The following is a 24,201-nucleotide window of genomic DNA, read 5'->3' on the forward strand; positions in this document are numbered from 1 at the left end:
TGTGTGTAGTGTTCATTATCCCCATCTTTCTGTCTCTATCATGGTGTGTGTGTGTAGTGTTCATTATCTCCATCTTTCTGTCTCTATCATGGTGAGTGTGAGTGTGTGTAGTGGTCATTATCCCCATCTTTCCGTCTCTACCACAGTGTGTGTGTGTTCATTATCCCCATATTTCTGTCTCTATCCTGGTGTGTGTGTAGCGGTCATTATCCCCATCTTTCTGTCTCTACCATGGTGTGTGTGTGTAGTGTTCATTATCCCCATCATTCTGTCTCTATCATGGTGTGTGTGTGTGTGTGTGTGTGTGTGTAGCGTTCATTATCCCCATCTTTCTGTCTCTATCAATGTTTGTGTGTGTGTGGTGTTCATTATCTCCATCTTTCTGTCTCTATCATGGTGTGTGTTTGTGTGTGTAGTGGTCATTATCCCCATCTTTCCGTCTCTACCACGGTGTGTGTGTGTTCATTATCCCCATATTTCTGTCTCTATCCTGGTGTGTGTGTGTGTGTGTAGCGGTCATTATCCCCATCTTTCTGTCTCTACCATGGTGTGTGTGTGTGTAGTGTTCATTGTCCCCATCTTTATGTCTCTATCATGGTGTGTGTGTGTGTAGTGGTCATTATCCCCATCTTTCTGTCTCTATCATGTTGAGTGTGTGCGCGCACGAGTTTGTAAAGAACATTGTGTGTGTGTGTGTAGTAGTTATTATCCCCATCTTTCTGTCTCTATCATGGTGTGTGTGTAGTGTTCATTATCCCCATCTTTCTGTCTCCATCATGGTGAGTGTGTGTGTAGTGTCCATTATCCCCATCTTTCTGTCTCTATCATGGTGTGTTTGTGTGTGTGTAGTGGTCATTATCCCCATCTTTCTGTCTCCATTATGGTGTGTGTGTGTGTGTGTGTGTAATGTTCATTATCCCCATCTTTCTGTCTCTATCATGGTGTGTGTGTGTGTGTGTGTAGTGGTCATTATCCCCATCTTTCTGTCTCTATCATGGTGTGTGTGTGGTGGTCATTATCCCCATCTTTCTGTCTCTATCATGGTGTGTGTGTGTGTGTGTAGTGGTTATTATCCCCATCTTTCTGTCTCTATCATGGTGTGTGTGTGTGTCATGTTCATTATCCCCATATTTCTGTCTCTATCATGGTGTGTGTGTGTGTGTAGTGGTCATTATCCCCATCTTTCTGTCTCTATCATGGCGTGTGTGTGTGTAGTGGTCATTATCCCCATCTTTCTGTCTCTATTGAGATGTGTGTGTGTAGTTGTCATTAGTCCAATCTTCCTGTCTCTACCATGGTGTGTGTGTGGGTGTAGTGGTCATTATCCCCATCTTTCTGTCTCTATCATGTTGTGTGTGTGTGTAGTGTTCATTATGCCCATCTTTCTGTCTCTATCATGTTGAGTGTGTGCGTGTACAAGTGTGTAAAGAACATTGTGTGTGTGTGTGTGTAGTGGTCATTATCCCCATCTTTCTGTCTCTATCATGGTGTGTGTGTATAGTGTTCATTATCCCCATCTTTCTGTCTCTATCATGTTGTGTGTGTGTGTAGTGTTCATTATGCCCATCTTTCTGTCTCTATCATGTTGAGTGTGTGCGTGTACAAGTGTGTAAAGAACATTGTGTGTGTGTGTGTGTGTAGTGACCATTATCCCCATCTTTCTGTCTATCATGGTGTGTGTGTGTAGTGTTCATTATCCCCATCTTTCTGTCTCTATCATGGTGTGTGTGTGTGTGTTTGTGTGTAGTGGTCATTATCCCCATCTTTCTGTCTATCATGGTGTGTGTGCATAGTGGTCATTATCCCCATTTTTCCGTCTCTACCATGGTGTGTGTAGTGTTCATTATCCCCATATTTCTGTCTCTATCCTGGTGTGTGTGTGTGTGTGTGTAGCGGTCATTATCCCCATCTTTATGTCTCTACCATGCTGTGTGTGTGTGTAGTGTTCATTATCCCCATCTTTCTGTCTCTATCATGTTGAGTGTGTGCGTGCACGAGTGTGTAAAGAGCATTTTGTGTGTGTGGGTGTGTGTAGTGGTCATTATCCCCATCTTTCTGTCTCTATAATGGTGTGTGTGTGTGTGGTGTTCATTATCCCCATCTTTCTGTCTATCATGGTGTGTGTGCATAGTGGTCATTATCCCCATATTTCTGTCTCTATCATGGTGTGTGTGTGTGTAGTGGTCATTATCCCCATCTTTCCGTCTCTACCACGGTGTGTGTGTGTTCATTATCCCCATATTTATGTCTCTATCCTGGTGTGTGTGTGTGTGTAGTGTTCATTATCCCCATCTTTCTGTCTCTATCAATGTGCGTGTGTGTAGTGTTCATTATCTCCATCTTTCGGTCTCTATCATGGTGAGTGTGTGTGTGTAGTGTTCATCATCTCCATCTTTCTGTCTCTATCATGGTGAGTGTGTGTGTGTGTGTAGTGTCCATTATCCCCATCTTTCTGTCTCTATCATGGTGTGTTTGTGTGTGTGTAGTGGTCATTATCCCCATCTTTCTGTCTCCATCATGGTGTGTGTGTGTGTGTGTAATGTTCATTATCCCCATATTTCTGTCTCTATCCTGGTGTGTGTGTGTAGTGTTCATTATCCCCATATTTCTGTCTCTATCATGGTGTGTGTGTGTGTGTGTGTGTGTGTAGTGGTCAGTATCCCTATATTTCTGTCTCTACCATGGTGTGTGTGTGTAGTGTTCATTATCCCCATATTTCTGTCTCAATCCTGGTGTGTGTGTGTGTGTAGCGGTCATTATCCCCATCTTTATGTCTCTACCATGCTGTGTGTGTGTGTGTGTAGTGTTCATTATCCCCATCTTTCTGTCTCTATCAATGTGTGTGTGTGTAGTGTTCATTATCTCCATCTTTCTGTCTCTATCATGTTGAGTGTGTGCTTGCACGAGTGTGTAAAGAGCATTGTGTGTGTGTGTGTGTGTGTGTGTGTAGTGGTCATTATCCCCATCTTTCTGTCTCTATCATGGTGTGTGTGTGTGTGCGTAGTGTTCATTATCCCCATCTTTCTGTCTATCATGGTGTGTGTGCATAGTGGTCATTATCCCCATCTTTCTGTCTCTATCATGGTGTGTGTGTGTGTGTGTGTAGTGGTCATTATCCCCATCTTTCTGTCTATCATGGTGTGTGTGCATAGTGGTCATTATCCCCATTTTTCCGTCTCTACCATGGTGTGTGTAGTGTTCATTATCCCCATATTTCTGTCTCTATCCTGGTGTGTGTGTGTGTGTGTGTAGCGGTCATTATCCCCATCTTTATGTCTCTACCATGCTGTGTGTGTGTGTAGTGTTCATTATCCCCATCTTTCTGTCTCTATCATGTTGAGTGTGTGCGTGCACGAGTGTGTAAAGAGCATTGTGTGTGTGTGGGTGTGTGTAGTGGTCATTATCCCCATCTTTCTGTCTCTATAATGGTGTGTGTGTGTGTGTAGTGTTCATTATCCCCATCTTTCTGTCTATCATGGTGTGTGTGCATAGTGGTCATTATCCCCATATTTCTGTCTCTATCATGGTGTGTGTGTGTGTAGTGGTCATTATCCCCATCTTTCCGTCTCTACCACGGTGTGTGTGTGTTCATTATCCCCATATTTCTGTCTCTATCCTGGTGTGTGTGTGTGTAGTGTTCATTATCCCCATCTTTCTGTCTCTATCAATGTGCGTGTGTGTAGTGTTCATTATCTCCATCTTTCGGTCTCTATCATGGTGAGTGTGTGTGTGTAGTGTTCATCATCTCCATCTTTCTGTCTCTATCATGGTGAGTGTGTGTGTGTGTGTAGTGTCCATTATCCCCATCTTTCTGTCTCTATCATGGTGTGTTTGTGTGTGTGTAGTGGTCATTATCCCCATCTTTCTGTCTCCATCATGGTGTGTGTGTGTGTGTAATGTTCATTATCCCCATATTTCTGTCTCTATCCTGGTGTGTGTGTGTAGTGTTCATTATCCCCATATTTCTGTCTCTATCATGGTGTGTGTGTGTGTGTGTGTGTGTGTAGTGGTCAGTATCCCTATATTTCTGTCTCTACCATGGTGTGTGTGTGTAGTGTTCATTATCCCCATCATTCTGTCTCTATCATGGTGTGTGTGTGTGTGTGTAGTGTTCATTATCCCCATCTTTCTGTCTCTATCAATGTTTGTGTGTGTGTGGTGTTCATTATCTCCATCTTTCTGTCTATCATGGTGTGTGTGTGTAGTGGTCATTATCCCCATCTTTCTGTCTCTATCATGTTGAGTGTGTGCACGCACGAGTGTGTAAAGAACACTGTGTGTGTGTGTGTAGTGGTTATTATCACCATCTTTCTGTCTCTATCATGGTGTGTGTGTAGTGGTCATTATCCCCATCTTTCTGTCTCTATCATGGTGTGTGTGCATAGTGGTCATTATCCCCATCTTTCTGTCTCTATCATGGTGTGCGTGTGTGTAGTGTTCATTATCCCCATCTTTCTGTCTATCGTAGTGTGTGTGCATAGTGGTCATTATCCCCATCTTTCTGTCTCTATCATGGTGTGTGTGTGTGTGTGTGTGTAGTGCTCATTATCCCCATCTTTCTGTCTCTATCATGGTGTGTGTGTGTGTGTGTGTAGTGTTCATTATCCCCATCTTTCTGTCTCTATCATGGTGTGTTTGTGTGTGTGTAGTGGTCATTATCCCCATCTTTCTGTCTATCATGGTGTGTGTGCATAGTGGTCATTATCCCCATTTTTCCGTCTCTACCATGGTGTGTGCAGTGTTCATTATCCCCATATTTCTGTCTCAATCCTGGTGTGTGTGTGTGTAGCGGTCATTATCCCCATCTTTATGTCTCTACCATGCTGTGTGTGTGTGTGTGTGTAGTGTTCATTATCCCCATCTTTCTGTCTCTATCAATGTGTGTGTGTGTAGTGTTCATTATCTCCATCTTTCTGTCTCTATCATGTTGAGTGTGTGCGTGCACGAGTGTGTAAAGAGCATTGTGTGTGTGTGTGTGTGTGTGTGTGTGTAGTGGTCATTATCCCCATCTTTCTGTCTCTATCATGGTGTGTGTGTGTGTGTGCGTAGTGTTCATTATCCCCATCTTTCTGTCTATCATGGTGTGTGTGCATAGTGGTCATTATCCCCATCTTTCTGTCTCTATCATGGTGTGTGTGTGTGTAGTGTTCATTATCCCCATCTTTCTGTCTCTATCAATGTGCGTGTGTGTAGTGTTCATTATCTCCATCTTTCGGTCTCTATCATGGTGAGTGTGTGTGTGTAGTGTCCATTATCCCCATCTTTCTGTCTCTATCCTGGTGTGTGTGTGTGTAGCGGTCATTGTCCCCATCTTTCTGTCTCTACCATGGTGTGTGTGTAGTGGTCATTATCCCCATCTTTCTGTCTCTATCATGGTGTGTGTGTGTAGTGTTCATTATCCCCATCTTTCTGTCTCTATCATGGTGTGTGTGTGTGTGTGTGGTGTTCATTATCCCCATCTTTCTGTCTCTATCATGGTGTGTGTGTGTGTGTAGTGTCCATTATCCCCATCTTTCTGTCTCTATCATGGTGTGTTTGTGTGTGTGTAGTGGTCATTATCCCCATCTTTCTGTCTCCATCATGGTGTGTGTGTGTAGTGTTCATTATCCCCATTTTCTGTCTCTATCATGGTGTGTGTGTATTGTTCATTATCCCCATCTTTCTGTCTATCATGGTGTGTGTGCATAGTGGTCATTATCCCCATTTTTCCGTCTCTACCATGGTGTGTGTAGTGTTCATTATCCCCATATTTCTGTCTCAATCCTGGTGTGTGTCTGTGTAGCGGTCATTATCCCCATCTTTATGTCTCTATCATGGTGTGTGTGTGTAGTGGTCATTATCCCCATCTTTCTGTCTCTATCATGGTGTGTGTGTGTGTAGTGTTCATTATCCCCATCTTTCTGTCTATCATGGTGTGTGTGCATAGTGGTCATTATCCCCATCTTTCTGTCTCTATCATGGTGTGTGTGTGTGTAGTGTTCATTATCCCCATCTTTCTGTCTCTATCATGGTGTGAGTGTGTGTGTGTAGTGGTCATTATCCCCATCTTTCTGTCTCCATCATGGTGTGTGTGTGTAGTGTTCATTATCCCCATTTTCTGTCTCTATCATGGTGTGTGTGTATTGTTCATTATCCCCATCTTTCTGTCTATCATGGTGTGTGTGCATAGTGGTCATTATCCCCATTTTTCCGTCTCTACCATGGTGTGTGTAGTGTTCATTATCCCCATATTTCTGTCTCAATCCTGGTGTGTGTGTGTGTAGTGGTCATTATCCCCATCTTTCTGTCTCCATCATGGTGTGTGTGTGTGTAGTGTTCATTATTCCCATTTTCTGTCTCTATCATGGTGTGTGTGTAGTGTTCATTATCCCCATCTTTCTGTCTCTATCATGGTGTGTGTGAGTGTGTGTGTGTAGTGGTCATTATCCCCATCTTTCTGTCTCTATCATGCTGAGTGTGTGCGCGCACGAGTGTGTAAAGAACATTGTGTGTGTGTGTGTAGAGGTCATTATCCCCATCTTTCTGTCTCTATCATGGTGTGTGTGTGTGTGTAGTGTTCATTATGCCCATCTTTCTGTCTATCATGGTGTGTGTGCGTAGTGGTCATTATCCCCATCTTTCTGTCTCTATCATGGTGTGTGTGTGTGTGTGTGCTGTGTTCATTATCCCCATCTTTCTGTCTCTTTCATGGTGTGTTTGTGAGTGTAGTGTTCATTATCCCCATCTTCCTGTCTCTATCATGGTGTGTTTGTGTGTGTGTAGTGTTCATTATGCCCATCTTTCTGTCTCTATCATGGTGTGTTTGTGTTTGTAGTGGTCATTATCCCCATCTTTCCGTGTCTACCACAGTGTGTGTGTGTGTTCATTATCCCCATATTTCTGTCTCTATCATTGTGTGTGTGTGTGTGTAGTGGTCATTATCCCCATCTTTCTGTCTCTACCATGGTGTATGTGTGGGTGTAGTGGTCATTATCCCCATCTTTCTGTCTCTTACATGGTGTGTGTGTGTAGTGGTCATTAGCCCCATCTTTCTGTCTCTATCATTGTGTGTGTAGTGTTCATTATCCCCGTCTTTCTGTCTATCATTGTGTGTGTGTGTGTGTGTGTGTGTGTGTGTGTGTGTGTGTAGTGGTCATTATCCCCATATTTCTGTCTCTAACATGGTGTGTGAGTGTAGTTGTCATTAGTCCAATCTTTCTGTCTCTACCATGGTGTGTGTGGGTGTAGTGGTCATTATCCCCATCTTTCTGTCTCTTACATGGTGTGTGTGAAGTGGTCATTATCCCCATCTTTCTGTCTCTACCATTGTGTGTGTGTGTAGTGGTCATTACCCCATCTTTCTGTATCTACCATTGTGTGTGTGTGTGTGTAGTGGTCATTATCCCCATCTTTCTTAATCTACCATGGTGTGTGTGTGTGTGTGTGTGTGTAGTGTTCATTATCCCCATCTTTCTGTCTCTATCATGTTGTGTGTGTGTGTGTGTGTGTAGTGGTCATTATCCCCATCTTTCTGTCTCTATCATGGTGTGTGTGTGTGTGTAGTGTTCATTATCCCCATCTTTCTGTCTCTATCATGGTGTGTGTATGTAGTGGTCATTATCCCATCTTTCTGTCTCTATCATGGTGTGTGTGTAGTGGTCATTATCCCCATCTTTCTGTCTCTATCATGGTGTGTGTGTGTAGTGGTCATTATCCCCATCTTTCTGTCTCTATCATGGTCTGGCCAACTTCTCGGCATGGAACCCCCTCTGTGATGTCATCAGTGCAGCTCTTTCCACTGTTTACGGAGCTGGCCAAGACACTTTCCTAAGCAGAAAGCGAGAGAGAGAGAGTGTGTGTGTGTGCGTGTGCCAGGGACAGATAAGTCATAGTGAACCAATATAGTTATATATATACACAGATCAGTGCACAAGCATAAACACACACACACACACAGAGAGCAGGATCTGTGCTCAGACCGTCAGAGACACACCGTATGGTTCTGCAAATGGAGACGTGCCTCTATACACACTCTACAGACAGTCACTGCCATTCGCTCCATGTCTCTGGCAGGTCATCTATCTCCTCTTACTAAGCGAACACCAGCCATGACTCAGAGCAGAGAAACACACAGACGTCGGGATGCTGCGGGCTGATCTGTCAGATCACAGTATACCTGGTGTGACTGTTTGTGCCTGTCTGTGTTTGTCTTTGTATGTGTGAAAGTGAGAGTGCTTTGTGGGTGAATATATTCATATGTACAGCACATTTAGTATGCATGGTGTGATTGGCCAGTCCGATGAGGAGTGACAGGACAGGGGACCCCAGGCAGCCCTTCAGCAGATCTCCTTCCTGGAAGAGGTCAGGAGGGGTTCTCTCCACGGGACCTGGGTGTCAGTCAGTCTAGGGAAAGTGTGTGTGTGTGTGCACGTGTTCATCAAGCTGACATCAACCCCAATGCGCTGGTTGTCAGTCTGTGACAGCTGTTAACCTCCAGGTCACTCTTGAGCTGAGACTTTGAAGACCTTAAAAGTGACCGTGATCTGACCATAGATATGGGGGTCACGGTCCTCCTGTCAAAAAGGTTACTGACAGGACAGAGGAGACGCCACACCCGACTCACTGAGAGGCTGGGACAGAGGAGACTTGGAGGAGAGCTGTGTCGGAGTACCAGCGTGTGAGAGAAAAAGGCTGTGATTGAACGTGTCAGAGTGTGAATGGGGTGCCAGGAGATGTCCGTGGGTCGTTTTGAGTGTGACTTAGCAAACAGGTATCACTCAGCTCCACTCTGCCTGGCACAGTAGTGAAACCATCTAGGCTGTGTGTTTGTGCTGGCTACAAACCTGCGCCTGTGCAGTATTTTGTTTCTGAAAAGGACAAACACTTCTTCCCGAATAAGTCGTCCGAGTACCTCCTCTTCCCCCATATTTACCACTCTACCCCTCTATCACTCGGAGTTCTCCAAACTACTCCTAACTCGACTCTTCTCCTCTCACAGGTACCTTGCTTTATCGCTATCAGTGATGATTCATGTAACGTACTGTTGCGTCTGAGAGGCCTCTCCTGCCCCTAGAGAGAGCGAGAGAGCGAGAAAGAAAAAGAGAGAGGTTGGAGAGAGAGAGAGAGAGAGAGGAGAGAAAAAGAGAGGTTGGAGAGAGAGAGACAGATAGAGAGAAACAGAGACAGGAGAGAAAAAGAGAGCGAGAGAGAGACACATAGAAAGAGTGACTTCCGTCTACTGTCATTTACCTGCTTCTAACGGCCCTGGCATTCTCAGCCTGGCTCTTGATATCACTTAAGAGGGACTGAGTCACTTTCAAGCACTGCAGCTGGGGGATAGAAGGGCCCTCAGGAGGCAGCAGACTAGGGGAGATTCTAGGGGTTAGGGTGGAAGAGGGAAGTAAGTGGGGGTGGGGGTGTAGCGGTTAAGGGCCTACATGTGGAAGGGGGTTGAATAGAGAGGGCAGACAGAGAGGTGAGTAAAATCAGTAAAACCAGCTGTAACAGTAAAAATAGGAAAGAAGCCTAAGGATGAGAACCGTGTGGAGCTGTGAACGAGGCTACAGGCTATAGGAATGGGGGGGGGGGGGGGGGGGGGGGGGGGGTGTTTGGATTGGAGCTCAATGCCTCGATCTCTGGGAGTCATGGGATTTTGTGGAAGAAACCATTAGGGAAGAGAGTTGTGGTCATGGCAGAGTGTAGGAGAAGGCACACACAACGCTGAACTGTAGGTCAAAGCCTGCTGGCTCTGCAACAAAACACCCACAAACCATCATGGGACTTTGATCGTGTAGGCGTATTGTTGTCTGTGTGGGAGGGGTTAGAGAGTTAGAGGGGGATGGAGGGGCGTAGGAGAAGGAAGGATGAAGGGATGGGGGAAGAGGAGGGGAGGACTTGAACGTGGGGGCGCTCGGTTAGGAAGACGAGTCGCGCTGGTGTCACGGTAAACAGGCCTCACCCCGGCAACCCCCCCCCCCCCCCCCCCCCCCCCCCCCCCCCCCCCAATTCACACAGCGTCAGGGCCCGTTGAGGCGCTTGAACTCCAAAGCCTCACAAATAAGTATCCCGCCTCGGACTCACCTGGCAGAAGACAGGCTTGTAGCGCTCCGAGAACAGCAGGTTCAGCTCCTCCGACTCGTACTCCTGGGGCAGCCGGTCCACACAGAGGCACTTAGAGTGGAGGTGGTGACCCGCGGTCAGCTGGTTCACGTCTGTCCACTGGATCATGACCGCGCGGTCACCCTGCGGTCGCCCCAGCAGCTCCGACCGCGCCCGCGACGCCGAGTCCTTCTTCATGTACTCCACGAAGCCGTAGCCCTTGGAGTGTCCGGTGAGCTCACTGTAGACCAGGAAGCAGCGCTCGATGTTTCCGTAGGAACGGACCAGCTCCTCCAGCTGCTGGGCGGTGAAGGTGTGGGGCAGGTTGGTGAGGCACAGCAGGGAGTCGGTGGGCTGGAGCTGCACCGTGATGTCTCGGCCACGCATGTTGCTCTGGTGGAGGGAGCGGATGGCACCCTGAGCCTGGTCACCGTTCAGCAGGGTCACAAACGCTGGAGGGACATGGACAGGGACGCACAGAGACAGGGAAATGGACAGAGATGCACAGAGACAGGGACAGAGATACACATAGACAGGGAGACAGGAATACACAGAGACAGGGACGGAGACAGGAATACACAGAGACAGGGACAGAGATACACATAGACAGGGAAATGGACAGAGATACACAGAGACAGGGAGAGAGATACACAGAGACAGGGACAGAGATACAGAGACAGGGAAATGGACAGAGATACACAGAGACAGGGACAGAGATACACATAGACAGGGAAATGGACAGAGATGCACAGAGACAGGAATACACAAAGACAGGGAGACAGGAATACACAGAGACAGGAATACACAGAGACAGGGAAATGGACAGAGATGCACAGAGACATGGAAGGGGACACGGACAGAGAGACCGGGACAGGTCTCACACAAAGACACACAAAGACGAGAAACACACACACAGACAGAGAGAACAATACACACACACAAACACACACAGAGACAGAAACACATGCAGAGAGATAGAGAATGGGAGAGAGAGGGGTACAGAAAAATACACACCCAGAAACCAAACAGAGAGAAACACAGAGATACACAGAGAGAAAGACCCACATTAGCTGGGAGCAGCCTGGAAAGAATCCACTCACTGACACACATATTTATCCCACTCCTAAACACACATTGACAGAACAGAAACAGCATGATAGATCACAATAACAGGGGAGGTGTTTACAACATCACAGTCCAGTAAACAGGCTTAATCAAACCTGAACCCTTTTATACAAACGCTAACAGCCCGAAACGACCCCCCCCCCCCCCCCCCCCCCCCCCCGAAAACGCCGACGCAGTGATTCATGGGCCGTGAAATGAGGCGGTAATGAATTGATATGGAATGTGTAGCGTGGCCAAAATACCCCTCAGCCGAGCGAACGTTGAGCCTGAGCCCACTGTAACAGCATCTGACTGACTGACTGACTGACTGACTGGCCGAAACACGTCCATGGGATTTTTTTTGAAGTTAAAACTTAAATTTACGACCCGTCTTCTTCATAACTGACTGTTAACCGTGTTAACCCTTTAGTGCCTGTGGTAGGTCTGTGTTGACTATTTACTGAGAGGAACTAATATCTATATCTAAATATTTGGTGGCTATTAGCCTCCCCAGTCGACATTGTGAGTCCTAATGCACTTCCAGTGCGCAGAGGATGTTGCTAATACATTATTACACAAGTGGACAAGTGAGTCAGAGAGGTGTGTGTGTGTGTGTGTTGAGTGCGAGGGAGGGAGAGGGATGCGTGTACTGTAGAGTTGATTAATGATGACTAATGTTTAGAGAGACACCGGCTCGGTCTAACAGTGATCCCACTGATGTCTGACAACTGACGCAGAACCCAGAGCACCAACGTGAAGTCAGGACCGTTCTGCCAGATGAAACCAGAGAGGACCCCTCTCCCACGTCCCACCGGCCTCTAGAACTCACAGCTCCATCTGCACCACTTCACATTCCATTAAAGCGTTCACGCACGCCGCCAGCCATCCCGCCCGGGCAAATCAATTAACTCAACGTTCCCATACTCAAAACTGCATGATGGATGGATTTTTCTGAGCCGAGACGGTAATCTGGTTATACCGCGGTGAGTCAAGTAACGTTACACTGTGCGATGCTCTCTCTCTCAAACGGGGGGCATGTGAGAGAGGGATGGAGAGAAAGAGAGAGGGGGGTGGAGAGAGGTAGGTGGAGGTGGAGAGAGAGAGAGAAGGGGGTGGAGGTGGAGAGAGAGAGAGAAGGGGGTGGAGGTGGAGAGAGAGAGAATGGGGTGGAGGTGGAGAGAGAGAGAGAAGGGGGTGGAGGTGGAGAGAGAGAGGGGTAGGTGGAGAGAGAGAGGGGTAGGTGGAGGTGGAGAGAGAGAGGTAGGTGGTGGAGAGAGAGAGGTAGGTGGAGGTGGAGAGAGAGAGGTAGGTGGAGGTGGAGAGAGAGAGGTAGGTGGAGAGAGAGAGAGGTAGGTGGAGAGAGAGAGAGGTAAGTGGAGAGAGAGAGAGGTAAGTGGAGAGAGAGAGAGGTAAGTGGAGAGAGAGAGAGGTAGGTGGAGAGAGAGAAAGAAAGAGGTAGGTGGAGAGAGAGAGAGGTAGGTGGAGAGAGAGAGGTAGGTGGAGGTGGAGAGAGAAAGAAAGAGAGAGAGAGAGAGGTAGGTGGAGGTGGAGAGAGAGAAACAAAGAGAGAGAGGTAGGTGGAGAGAGAGAGAGGTAGGTGGAGGTGGAGAGAGAGAGAGGTAGGTAGAGGTGGAGAGAGAGAGGTAGGTGGAGGTGGAGAGAGAGAGAGGTAGGTGGAGGTGGAGAGAGAGAGAGGTAGGTAGAGGTGGAGAGAGAGAGAGGTAGGTATAGGTGGAGAGAGAGAGGTAGGTAGAGGTGGAGAGAGAGAAAGAAAGAAAGAAAGAGAGAGAGGTAGGTGGAGGTGGAGAGAGAGAGAGAGAGAAAGAGAGAGAGGTAGGTGGAGAGAGAGAGAAAGAAAGAGAGAGAGAGGTAGGTGGAGAGAGAGAGAGAGGTAGGTGGAGAGAGAGAGAAGAGAGAGAGGTAGGTGGAGGTGGAGAGAGAGAAAGAAAGAGAGAGAGAGAGGTAGGTGGAGGTGGAGAGAGAGAAAGAAAGAGAGAGAGGTAGGTGGAGAGAGAGAGAGGTAGGTGGAGGTGGAGAGAGAGGTAGGTGGAGGTGGAGAGAGAGAGGTAGGTGGAGGTGGAGAGAGAGAGAGGTAGGTAGAGGTGGAGAGAGAGAGGTAGGTAGAGGTGGAGAGAGAGAAAGAAAGAAAGAAAGAAAGAGAGAGAGGTAGGTGGAGAGAGAGAGAGGTAGGTGGAGAGAGAGAGAGAGGTAGGTGGAGGTGGAGAGAGAGAGGTAGGTGGAGGTGGAGAGAGAGAGAGGTAGGTAGAGGTGGAGAGAGAGAGTTAGGTAGAGGTGGAGAGAGAGAAAGAAAGAAAGAAAGAAAGAGAGAGAGGTAGGTGGAGAGAGAGAGAGGTAGGTGGAGAGAGAGAGAGGTAGGTGGAGGTGGAGAGAGAGAGATAGGTGGAGGTGGAGAGAGAAAGAAAGAGAGAGAGAGAGAGGTAGGTGGAGAGAGAGAGAAAGAAAGAGAGAGAGGTAGGTGGAGAGAGAGAGAGAGGTAGGTAGAGAGAGAGGTAGGTGGAGAGAGAGAGAGGTAGGTGGAGGTGGAGAGAGAAAGAAAGAGAGAGAGAGAGGTAGGTGGAGGTGGAGAGAGAGAGAAAGAAAGAGAGAGGTAGGTGGAGGTGGAGAGAGAGAAAGAAAGATAGAGAGGTAGGTGGAGAGAGAGAAAGAAAGAGAGAGAGGTAGGTGGAGAGAGAGAAAGAAAGAGAGAGAGAGGTAGGTGGAGAGAGAGAAAGAAAGAAAGAAAGAAAGAAAGAAAGAGCGAGAGGTAGGTGGAGAGAGAGAGCGAGAGGTAGGTGGAGAGAGAGAGCGAGAGGTAGGTGGAGAGAGAGAGAGAGGTAGGTAGAGAGAGAGAGAGAGGTAGGTGGAGAGAGAGAGGTAGGTGGAGAGAGAGAGGTAGGTGGAGAGAGAGAGGTAGGTGGAGAGAGAGAGAAGTAGGTGGAGGTGGAGAGAGAAAGAAAGATAGAGAGAGGTAGGTGGAGAGAGAGAGAAAGAAAGAGATGAGAGAGAGAGGTAGGTGGAGAGAGAAAGAAAGAAAGAAAGAGAGAGAGAGAGGTAGGTGGAGGTGGAGAGAGAGAGAGGTAGGTAGAGGTGGAGAGAGAGAGAGGTAGGTGGAGAGAGAGAGAAAGAAAGAGAGAGAGAGAGGTAGGTGGAGTGAGAAAGAAAGAAAGAAAGAAAGAAAGAGAGAGGTAGGTGGAGAGAGAGAAAGAAAGAAAGAAAGAGAGAGAGGTAGGTGGAGAGAGAGAGCGAGAGGTAGGTGGAGAGAGAGAGCGAGAGGTAGGTGGAGAGAGAGAGCGAGAGGTAGGTGGAGAGAGAGAGCGAGAGGTAGGTGGAGAGAGAGAGAGAGGTAGGTAGAGAGAGAGAGAGAGAGGTAGGTGAGAGAGAGAAAGAAAGAGAGAGAGAGGTAGGTGGAGAGAGAGAGGGGTAGGTGGAGAGAGAGAGAGGTAGGTGGAGAGAGAAAGAAAGAAAGAAAGAAAGAAAGAAAGAGAGAGAGAGGTAGGTGGAGGTGGAGAGAGAGAGAGGTAGGTAGAGGTGGAGAGAGAGAGAGAGGTAGGTGAGAGAGAGAAAGAAAGAAAGAAAGAGAGAGGTAGGTGGAGAGAGAGAGCGAGAGGTAGGTGGAGAGAGAGAGCGAGAGGTAGGTGGAGAGAGAGAGAGAGGTAGGTGGAGAGAGAGAGAGAGAGGTAGGTGGAGAGAGAGAGAGAGGTAGGTGGAGAGAGAGAGAGAGGTAGGTAGAGAGAGAGAGAGAGGTAGGTGGAGGTGGAGAGAGAAAGAAAGAGAGAGAGAGGTAGGTGGAGGTGGAGAGAGAGAAAGAAAGAAAGAGAGAGAGGTAGGTGGAGAGAGAGAGAAAGAAAGAGAGAGAGAGAGGTAGGTGGAGAGAGAGGGGTAGGTGGAGAGAGAGAGAGAGAGGTAGGTGGAGAGAGAAAGAAAGAAAGAAAGAAAGAAAGAAAGAAAGAAAGAAAGAAAGAAGAAAGAAAGAAAGAGAGAGAGGTAGGTGGAGGTGGAGAGAGAGAAAGAAAGAATGAAAGAAAGAGAGAGGTAGGTGGAGGTGGAGAGAGGTAGGAGGAGGTGGAGAGAGAGAGAGGTAGGTGGAGGTGGAGAGAGAGAGAGGTAGGTGGAGAGAGAGAGAGGTAGGTGGAGAGAGAGAGAGGTAGGTGGAGAGAGAGAGAAAGAAAGGGAGAGAGAGGTAGGTGGAGGTGGAGAGAGAGAGGTAGGTGGAGAGAGAGAGGTGGTGGAGGTGGAGAGAGAGAGAGGTAGGTAGAGGTGGAGAGAGAGAAAGAGGTAGGTGGAGGTGGAGAGAGAGAGAGGTAGGTGGAGGTGGAGAGAGAGAGAGGTAGGTGGAGGTGGAGAGAGAGAGAGGTAGGTGGAGGTGGAGAGAGAGAGGTAGGTGGAGGTGGAGAGAGAGAGGTAGGTAGAGAGAGAGAGCGAGAGGTAGGTGGAGAGAGAGAGCGAGAGGTAGGTGGAGAGAGAGAGAGAGGTAGGTGGAGAGAGAGAGAGAGGTAGGTGGAGGTGGAGAGAGAGAGAGGTAGGTGGAGAGAGAGAGAGGTAGGTGGAGAGAGAGAGAGGTAGGTGGAGAGAGAGAGAGGTAGGTGGAGAGAGAGAGAGGTAGGTGGAGAGAGAGAGGTGGTGGAGGTGGAGAGAGAGAGAGGTAGGTAGAGGTGGAGAGAGAGAAAGAGGTAGGTGGAGGTGGAGAGAGAGAGAGAGGTAGGTGGAGGTGGAGAGAGAGAGGTAGGTGGAGGTGGAGAGAGAGAGATAGGTAGAGAGAGAGAGCGAGAGGTAGGTGGAGAGAGAGAGCGAGAGGTAGGTGGAGAGAGAGAGAGAGGTAGGTGGAGGTGGAGAGAGAAAGAAAGGGAGAGAGAGGTAGGTGGAGGTGGAGAGAGAGAAAGAAAGAAAGAGAGAGGTAGGTGGAGGTGGAGAGAGAGAAAGAAAGAAAGAGAGAGAGGTAGGTGGAGAGAGAGAGAAAGAAAGAGAGAGAGGTAGGTGGAGAGAGAGAGGGGTAGGTGGAGAGAGAGAGAGGTAGGTGGAGAGAGAAAGAAAGAAAGAAAGAAAGAAAGAGAAGAGGTAAGTGGTGGAGAGAGAGAGGTAGGTAGAGGTGGAGAGAGAGAGAGAGAGGTAGGTGGAGGTGGAGAGAGAGAAAGAAAGAATGAAAGAAAGAAAGAGAGAGGTAGGTGGAGGTGGAGAGAGGTAGGAGGAGGTGGAGAGAGAGAGAGGTAGGTGGAGGTGGAGAGAGAGAAAGAAAGAAAGAGAAAGAGGTAGGTGGAGAGAGAGAGAAAGAAAGAGAGAGAGAGCTAGGTGGAGAGAGAGAGGGGTAGGTGGAGAGAGAGAGAGGTAGGTGGAGAGAGAAAGAAAGAAAGAAAGAGAAAGAGGTAGGTGGAGGTGGAGAGAGAGAGGTAGGTAGAGGTGGAGAGAGAGAGAGGTAGGTGGAGGTGGAGAGAGAGAAAGAAAGAAAGAAAGAAAGAAAGAGAGAGGTAGGTGGAGGTGGAGAGAGAGAGAGGTAGGTGGAGAGAGAGAGAGGTAGGTGGAGAGAGAGAGAGGTAGGTGGAGAGAGAGAGAGGTAGGTGGAGAGAGAGAGAGGTAGGTGGAGAGAGAGAGAGGTAGGTGGAGAGAGAGAGAGGTAGGTGGAGAGAGAGAGAGGTAGGTGGAGAGAGAGAGATGTAGGTGGAGAGAGAGAGGTAGGTGGAGAGAGAGAGGTAGGTGGAGAGAGAGAGGTGGTGGAGGTGGAGAGAGAAAGAAAGAGAGAGAGAGAGGTAGGTGGAGGTGGAGAGAGAGAAAGAAAGAGAGAGGTAGGTGGAGGTGGAGAGAGAGAAAGAAAGAGAGAGAGAGGTAGGTGGAGAGAGAGAGGGGTGGGTGGAGAGAGAGAGAGGTAGGTGGAGAGAGAAAGAAAGAAAGAGAAAGAGGTAGGTAGAGGTGGAGAGAGAGAGAGAGGTAGGTGGAGGTGGAGAGAGAGAGGTAGGAGGAGGTGGAGAGAGAGAGGTAGGTGGAGAGAGAGAGAGAGGTAGGTGGAGAGAGAGAGAGAGGTAGGTGGAGAGAGAGAGAGGTAGGTGGAGAGAGAGAGAGGTAGGTGGAGAGAGAGAGAGGTAGGTGGAGAGAGAGAGAGGTAAGTGGAGAGAGAGAGAGGTAGGTGGAGAGAGAGAAAGAAAGAAAGAAAGAAAGAAAGAGAAGAGGTAAGTGGTGGAGAGAGAGAGGTAGGTAGAGGTGGAGAGAGAGAGAGAGAGGTAGGTGGAGGTGGAGAGAGAGAAAGAAAGAATGAAAGAAAGAAAGAGAGAGGTAGGTGGAGGTGGAGAGAGGTAGGAGGAGGTGGAGAGAGAGAGAGGTAGGTGGAGGTGGAGAGAGAGAAAGAAAGAAAGAGAAAGAGGTAGGTGGAGAGAGAGAGAAAGAAAGAGAGAGAGAGCTAGGTGGAGAGAGAGAGGGGTAGGTGGAGAGAGAGAGAGGTAGGTGGAGAGAGAAAGAAAGAAAGAAAGAGAAAGAGGTAGGTGGAGGTGGAGAGAGAGAGGTAGGTAGAGGTGGAGAGAGAGAGAGGTAGGTGGAGGTGGAGAGAGAGAAAGAAAGAAAGAAAGAAAGAAAGAGAGAGGTAGGTGGAGGTGGAGAGAGAGAGAGGTAGGTGGAGAGAGAGAGAGGTAGGTGGAGAGAGAGAGAGGTAGGTGGAGAGAGAGAGAGGTAGGTGGAGAGAGAGAGAGGTAGGTGGAGAGAGAGAGAGGTAGGTGGAGAGAGAGAGAGGTAGGTGGAGAGAGAGAGAGGTAGGTGGAGAGAGAGAGATGTAGGTGGAGAGAGAGAGGTAGGTGGAGAGAGAGAGGTAGGTGGAGAGAGAGAGGTGGTGGAGGTGGAGAGAGAAAGAAAGAGAGAGAGAGAGGTAGGTGGAGGTGGAGAGAGAGAAAGAAAGAGAGAGGTAGGTGGAGGTGGAGAGAGAGAAAGAAAGAGAGAGAGAGGTAGGTGGAGAGAGAGAGGGGTGGGTGGAGAGAGAGAGAGGTAGGTGGAGAGAGAAAGAAAGAAAGAGAAAGAGGTAGGTAGAGGTGGAGAGAGAGAGAGAGGTAGGTGGAGGTGGAGAGAGAGAGGTAGGAGGAGGTGGAGAGAGAGAGGTAGGTGGAGAGAGAGAGAGAGGTAGGTGGAGAGAGAGAGAGAGGTAGGTGGAGAGAGAGAGAGGTAGGTGGAGAGAGAGAGAGGTAGGTGGAGAGAGAGAGAGGTAGGTGGAGAGAGAGAGAGGTAAGTGGAGAGAGAGAGAGGTAGGTGGAGAGAGAGAGAGGTAGGTGGAGAGAGAGAGGGGTAGGTGGAGAGAGAGAGGTAGGTGGAGGTGGAGAGAGAGCGGTAGGTGGAGGTGGAGAGAGAGAGGTAGGTGGAGGTGGAGAGAGAGAGGTAGGTGGAGGTGGAGAGAGAGAGAAAGAAAGAGAGAGAGAGGTAGGTGGAGAGAGAGAGGGGTAGGTGGAGAGAGAGAGAGGTAGGTGGAGAGAGAAAGAAAGAAAGAAAGAGAAGAGGTAAGTGGTGGAGAGAGAGAGAGGTAGGTAGAGGTGGAGAGAGAGAGAGGGGTAGGTGGAGGTGGAGAGAGAGAAAGAAAGAATGAAAGAAAGAAAGAGAGAGGTAGGTGGAGGTGGAGAGAGGTAGGAGGAGGTGGAGAGAGAGAGGGGTAGGTGGAGGTGGAGAGAGAGAAAGAAAGAAAGAGAAAGAGGTAGGTGGAGAGAGAGAGAAAGAAAGAGAGAGAGAGCTAGGTGGAGAGAGAGAGGGGTAGGTGGAGAGAGAGAGAGGTAGGTGGAGAGAGAAAGAAAGAAAGAAAGAGAAAGAGGTAGGTGGAGGTGGAGAGAGAGAAAGAAAGAAAGAAAGAAAGAAAGAAAGAGAGAGGTAGGTGGAGGTGGAGAGAGGTAGGAGGAGGTGGAGAGAGAGAGAGGTAGGTGGAGGTGGAGAGAGAGAGAGGTAGGTGGAGAGAGAGAGAGGTAGGTGGAGAGAGAGAGAGGTAGGTGGAGAGAGAGAGATGTAGGTGGAGAGAGAGAGGTAGGTGGAGAGAGGTGGTGGAGGTGGAGAGAGAAAGAAAGAGAGAGAGAGGTAGGTGGAGGTGGAGAGAGAGAGAGGTAGGTGGAGGTGGAGAGAGAGAGAGGTAGGAGGAGGTGGAGAGAGAGAGAGGTAGGTGGAGGTGGAGAGAGAGAGAGGTAGGTGGAGAGAGAGAGAGGTAGGTGGAGAGAGAGAGAGGTAGGTGGAGAGAGAGAGAGGTAGGTGGAGAGAGAGAGAGGTAGGTGGAGAGAGAGATAGGTAGGTGGAGAGAGAGAGAGGTAGGTGGAGAGAGAGAGAGGTAGGTGGAGAGAGAGAGAGGTAGGTGGAGAGAGAGAGAGGTAAGTGGAGAGAGAGAGAGGTAAGTGGAGAGAGAGAGAGGTAGGTGGAGAGAGAGAGAGGTAGGTGGAGAGAGAGAGGGGTAGGTGGAGAGAGAGAGGTGGTGGAGGTGGAGAGAGAAAGAAAGAGAGAGAGAGAGGTAGGTGGAGGTGGAGAGAGAGAAAGAAAGAGAGCGAGGTAGGTGGAGAGAGAGAAAGAAAGAGAGAGAGGTAGGTGGAGAGAGAGAAAGAAAGAGAGAGAGGTAGGTGGAGAGAGAGAAAGAAAGAAAGAGAGAGAGGTAGGTAGAGGTGGAGAGAGAGAAAGAGAGAGAGGTAGGTGGAGGTGGAGAGAGAGAAAGAAAGAGAGAGAGGTAGGTGGAGGTGGAGAGAGAGAGAGGTAGGTGGAGGTGGAGAGAGAGAGGTAGGTGGAGGTGGAGAGAGAGAGGTAGGTGGAGGTGGAGAGAGAGAGGTAGGTGGAGGTGGAGAGAGAGAGGTAGGTGGAGGTGGAGAGAGAGATAGGTGGAGGTGGAGAGAGAAAGGTAGGTGGAGAGAGAGAGCGAGAGGTAGGTGGAGAGAGAGAGCGAGAGGTGGAGAGAGAGAGAGGGAGGTAGGTGGAGAGAGAGAGAGGGAGGTAGGTGGAGAGAGAGAGAGGTAGGTGGAGAGAGAAAGAAAGAAAGAAAGAGAAAGAGGTAGGTGGAGGTGGAGAGAGAGAGAGGTAGGTAGAGGTGGAGAGAGAGAGAGGTAGGTGGAGGTGGAGAGAGAGAAAGAAAGAAAGAAAGAAAGAAAGAGAGAGGTAGGTGGAGGTGGAGAGAGGTAGGAGGAGGTGGAGAGAGAGAGAGGTAGGTGGAGGTGGAGAGAGAGAGAGGTAGGTGGAGAGAGAGAGAGGTAGGTGGAGAGAGAGAGAGGTAGGTGGAGAGAGAGAGAGGTAGGTGGAGAGAGAGAGAGGTAGGTGGAGAGAGAGAGAGGTAGGTGGAGAGAGAGAGATGTAGGTGGAGAGAGAGAGAGGTAGGTGGAGAGAGGTGGTGGAGGTGGAGAGAGAAAGAAAGAGAGAGAGAGGTAGGTGGAGGTGGAGAGAGAGAGAGGTAGGTGGAGGTGGAGAGAGAGAGAGGTAGGAGGAGGTGGAGAGAGAGAGAGGTAGGTGGAGGTGGAGAGAGAGAGAGGTAGGTGGAGAGAGAGAGAGGTAGGTGGAGAGAGAGAGAGGTAGGTGGAGAGAGAGATAGGTAGGTGGAGAGAGAGATAGGTAGGTGGAGAGAGAGAGAGGTAGGTGGAGAGAGAGAGAGGTAGGTGGAGAGAGAGAGAGGTAGGTGGAGAGAGAGAGAGGTAAGTGGAGAGAGAGAGAGGTAGGTGGAGAGAGAGAGAGGTAGGTGGAGAGAGAGAGGGGTAGGTGGAGAGAGAGAGGTGGTGGAGGTGGAGAGAGAAAGAAAGAGAGAGAGAGAGGTAGGTGGAGGTGGAGAGAGAGAAAGAAAGAGAGCGAGGTAGGTGGAGAGAGAGAAAGAAAGAGAGAGAGGTAGGTGGAGAGAGAGAAAGAAAGAGAGAGAGGTAGGTGGAGAGAGAGAAAGAAAGAAAGAGAGAGAGGTAGGTAGAGGTGGAGAGAGAGAAAGAGAGAGAGGTAGGTGGAGGTGGAGAGAGAGAAAGAAAGAGAGAGAGGTAGGTGGAGGTGGAGAGAGAGAGAGGTAGGTGGAGGTGGAGAGAGAGAGGTAGGTGGAGGTGGAGAGAGAGAGGTAGGTGGAGGTGGAGAGAGAGAGGTAGGTGGAGGTGGAGAGAGAGAGGTAGGTGGAGGTGGAGAGAGAGAGATAGGTGGAGGTGGAGAGAGAAAGGTAGGTGGAGAGAGAGAGCGAGAGGTAGGTGGAGAGAGAGAGCGAGAGGTGGAGAGAGAGAGAGGGAGGTAGGTGGAGAGAGAGAGAGGGAGGTAGGTGGAGGTGGAGAGAGAAAGAAAGGGAGAGAGAGGTAGGTGGAGAGAGAGAGAAAGAAAGAGAGAGAGAGAGGTAGGTGGAGAGAGAGAGAAAGAAAGAGAGAGAGAGAGGTAGGTGGAGAGAGAGAGGGGTAGGTGGAGAGAGAGAGGGGTAGGTGGAGAGAGAAAGAAAGAAAGAAAGAAAGAGAGAGAGGTAGGTGGAGGTGGAGAGAGAGAGGTAGGTAGAGGTGGAGAGAGAGAGAGAGGTAGGTGGAGGTGGAGAGAGAGAAAGAAAGAAATGAAAGAAAGAGAGAGGTAGGTGGAGGTGGAGAGAGTTAGGAGGAGGTGGAGAGAGAGAGAGGTAGGTGGAGAGAGAGAGAGGTAGGTGGAGAGAGAGAGAGGTAGGTGGAGAGAGAGAGAGGTAGGTGGAGGGAGAGAGAGGTAGGTGGAGGGAGAGAGAGGTAGGTGGAGGTGGAGAGGGAGAGGTACGTGGAGGTGGAGAGGGAGAGGGAGAGAGGTAGGTGGAGGTGGAGAGGGAGAGAGGTAGGTGGAGGTGGAGAGAGAGAGAGGTAGGTGGAGAGAGAGAGAGGTAGGTGGAGAGAGAGAGAGGTAGGTGGAGAGAGAGAGAGGTAGGTGGAGGGAGAGAGAGGTAGGTGGAGGGAGAGAGAGGTAGGTGGAGGTGGAGAGGGAGAGGTACGTGGAGGTGGAGAGGGAGAGGGAGAGAGGTAGGTGGAGGTGGAGAGGGAGAGAGGTAGGTGGAGGTGGAGAGGGAGAGAGGTAGGTGGAGGTGGAGAGAGGTAGGTGGAGGTGGAGAGAGGTAGGTGGAGGTGGAGAGAGAGAGAGGTAGGTGGAGAGAGAGAGGTAGGTGGAGAGAGAGAGAGGTAGGTGGAGGTGGAGAGAGGTAGGTGGAGGTGGAGAGAGAGAGAGAGAGAGAGAAGGGGAGAGCTCAAAGCATCTTAAAAGGCTGACACAGTAATGGTATAATACAGACACAGTCCAGAGTCTGCTGACAGATTTTTCAGGCAAATGTTTCGCTCCAAAAAACACAAAGAGGCTCTTAATTATGGGGCGGCGATCGTTCGATATTTGTATTTCTATAAGGAGCGTGTCGTACGGTAAGGGGAACGGGGAGAAGGAGAGAAAGGAAGACGGAATCTTTGCGGAATCATCTCCAAGCCTACAATTCCACATGCCATGTTCGTCGGGAAGTAGCTCATTAAAAAACCCCAGGAGATACAGGCGCTAAGGAGGACAGCTAATGTCTATGAGTCTATTGTGTCGAACCACTGTGGTTTAGTTCACCTGCTATGCTCCTGTCAATGCCATAGTGTAGATGGCACCCCCTCTCTGTCCCTACACTACGGCCACGCTTAGCCACGTTCTGAACGCACCCGACAGACGGTAACACATTTCAACAGGCGAGGTGCGGCTAGAAAGGCAGTCCAAGGGTTTTAGACCTGTAGGCTGTAGCGTAAAAACCCTTTGGTTGCCGTCGAAAGCCCGAACTTGGCCCTACCTTCTGACTTCCAGCATGTCAATCACAATAGGCAAAGCCAGGGTTCTTCGGTCTCTCCGCAAACACACACGCAATCTGGATATAAAACGCACACAGACGCAACAGACACGTGTCAACACAGCGAGGTCAACTCAAGTATAACCCTTTCACAGAGGCAATCGTGTTTCCTCCCCAATGCCGTAGCCCTGCGATCTCTTTCCTCTCCCTACCTACCTGACAACTAACAGAGAGAGTGGAAACACGTTTTCGCTGTCGTCTCAATCTGATAATCAGAGCATCTCTTCAATTTGCATGACTCTTGTCAGGCACCCTGGCCTTTTGTCTTTCTGCATACGAACCACCCACCCACACTCTCCACTCAACTCCATCACTTACTGCCCCCCACCCAGCTCCAGCCTCTTCAGCCCCCCCAGAACCTGGCTCTCTAGCCCCTCACAGCCCCCACACCATGAGTGGCCAGGGAGTGGGTTACCCTCCCACGCAGGGCGGGGGATGGAAGACTTGTTCAAGCTCAAGTGGACCACCACACCGCCCAGTGCTAATGCACACAGTGAGTGGAACCTCTTCTCTCTCCCACCTATGGCCCAGCTCTCCATCCCTCTATCTCCGCCATCATTCCGTCTCTCGCACCCACCACTAACTAGTACCATGCCGGCACATCGCCATCTTTCTTTCAGTGTCTCTCTCTCTCTCTTGCTGCGTGTTCCACTAACTAAATCCTGACCATAAAGTCCACTAATAGACCTCTGAACCACGCCATCAAGTCTAACACCCATGCCACCACAAACTGAAAAAGTATCACTCCCCCACCACATCACAAGCGGCTTCCTTCCTCTTTCGGTAGAGGCTGAAACTAGCCCTGTCTCTGAGGTCTGTTAGCCACGATAACGCGACGGAGACGTTCTAGAGAGGTATAGGGGACACATAAAGCCCGTCTGCTCTCCAATTTAGACTGTCGATCGTCTTAAGGTCAGTGCTGGGGAAACCCACAGCTAAGGCCAGGGTGAGCGTAAACTGTTGACGAGCACGGCGGTCAGAACTGATCGGGGGGACTGAGTGGAATGGAGAACATATGAATCTCAACGTAGACCTGCTGCTGTTGACGATACGGCGGTCAGAACTGATCGGGGGGACTGAGTGGAATGGAGAACATATGAATCTCAACGTAGACCTGCTGCTGTTGACGATACGGCGGTCAGAACTGATCGGGGGGACTGAGTGGAATGGAGAACATATGAATCTCAACGTAGACCTGCTGCTGTTGACGATACGGCGGTCAGAACTGATCGGGGGGACTGAGTGGAATGGAGAACATACGAATCTCAACG

General features: G+C 49.4%; 1 protein-coding gene across 3 annotated transcripts in view; it reads right to left on the bottom strand.

Annotated features, from left to right (window-relative positions):
- LOC110521000 (ribonucleoprotein PTB-binding 2) overlaps positions 1–24,201 on the bottom strand; it is a 90,152-nt gene that overhangs the window by 39,658 nt on the left and 26,293 nt on the right. For 2 of the 3 annotated variants that reach the window (XM_036968785.1, XM_036968784.1), the window contains exon 3: positions 10,060–10,529. In XM_036968785.1, coding sequence (XP_036824680.1) covers positions 10,060–10,529 — 470 coding nt within the window. The remainder of the gene's footprint in view (positions 1–10,059; positions 10,530–24,201) is intronic. The other variant, XM_036968786.1, reaches the window with a different exon arrangement.

Source organism: Oncorhynchus mykiss, chromosome 30, assembly GCF_013265735.2.
Source record: "Oncorhynchus mykiss isolate Arlee chromosome 30, USDA_OmykA_1.1, whole genome shotgun sequence".
Lineage (NCBI taxonomy): Eukaryota > Metazoa > Chordata > Actinopteri > Salmoniformes > Salmonidae > Oncorhynchus > Oncorhynchus mykiss.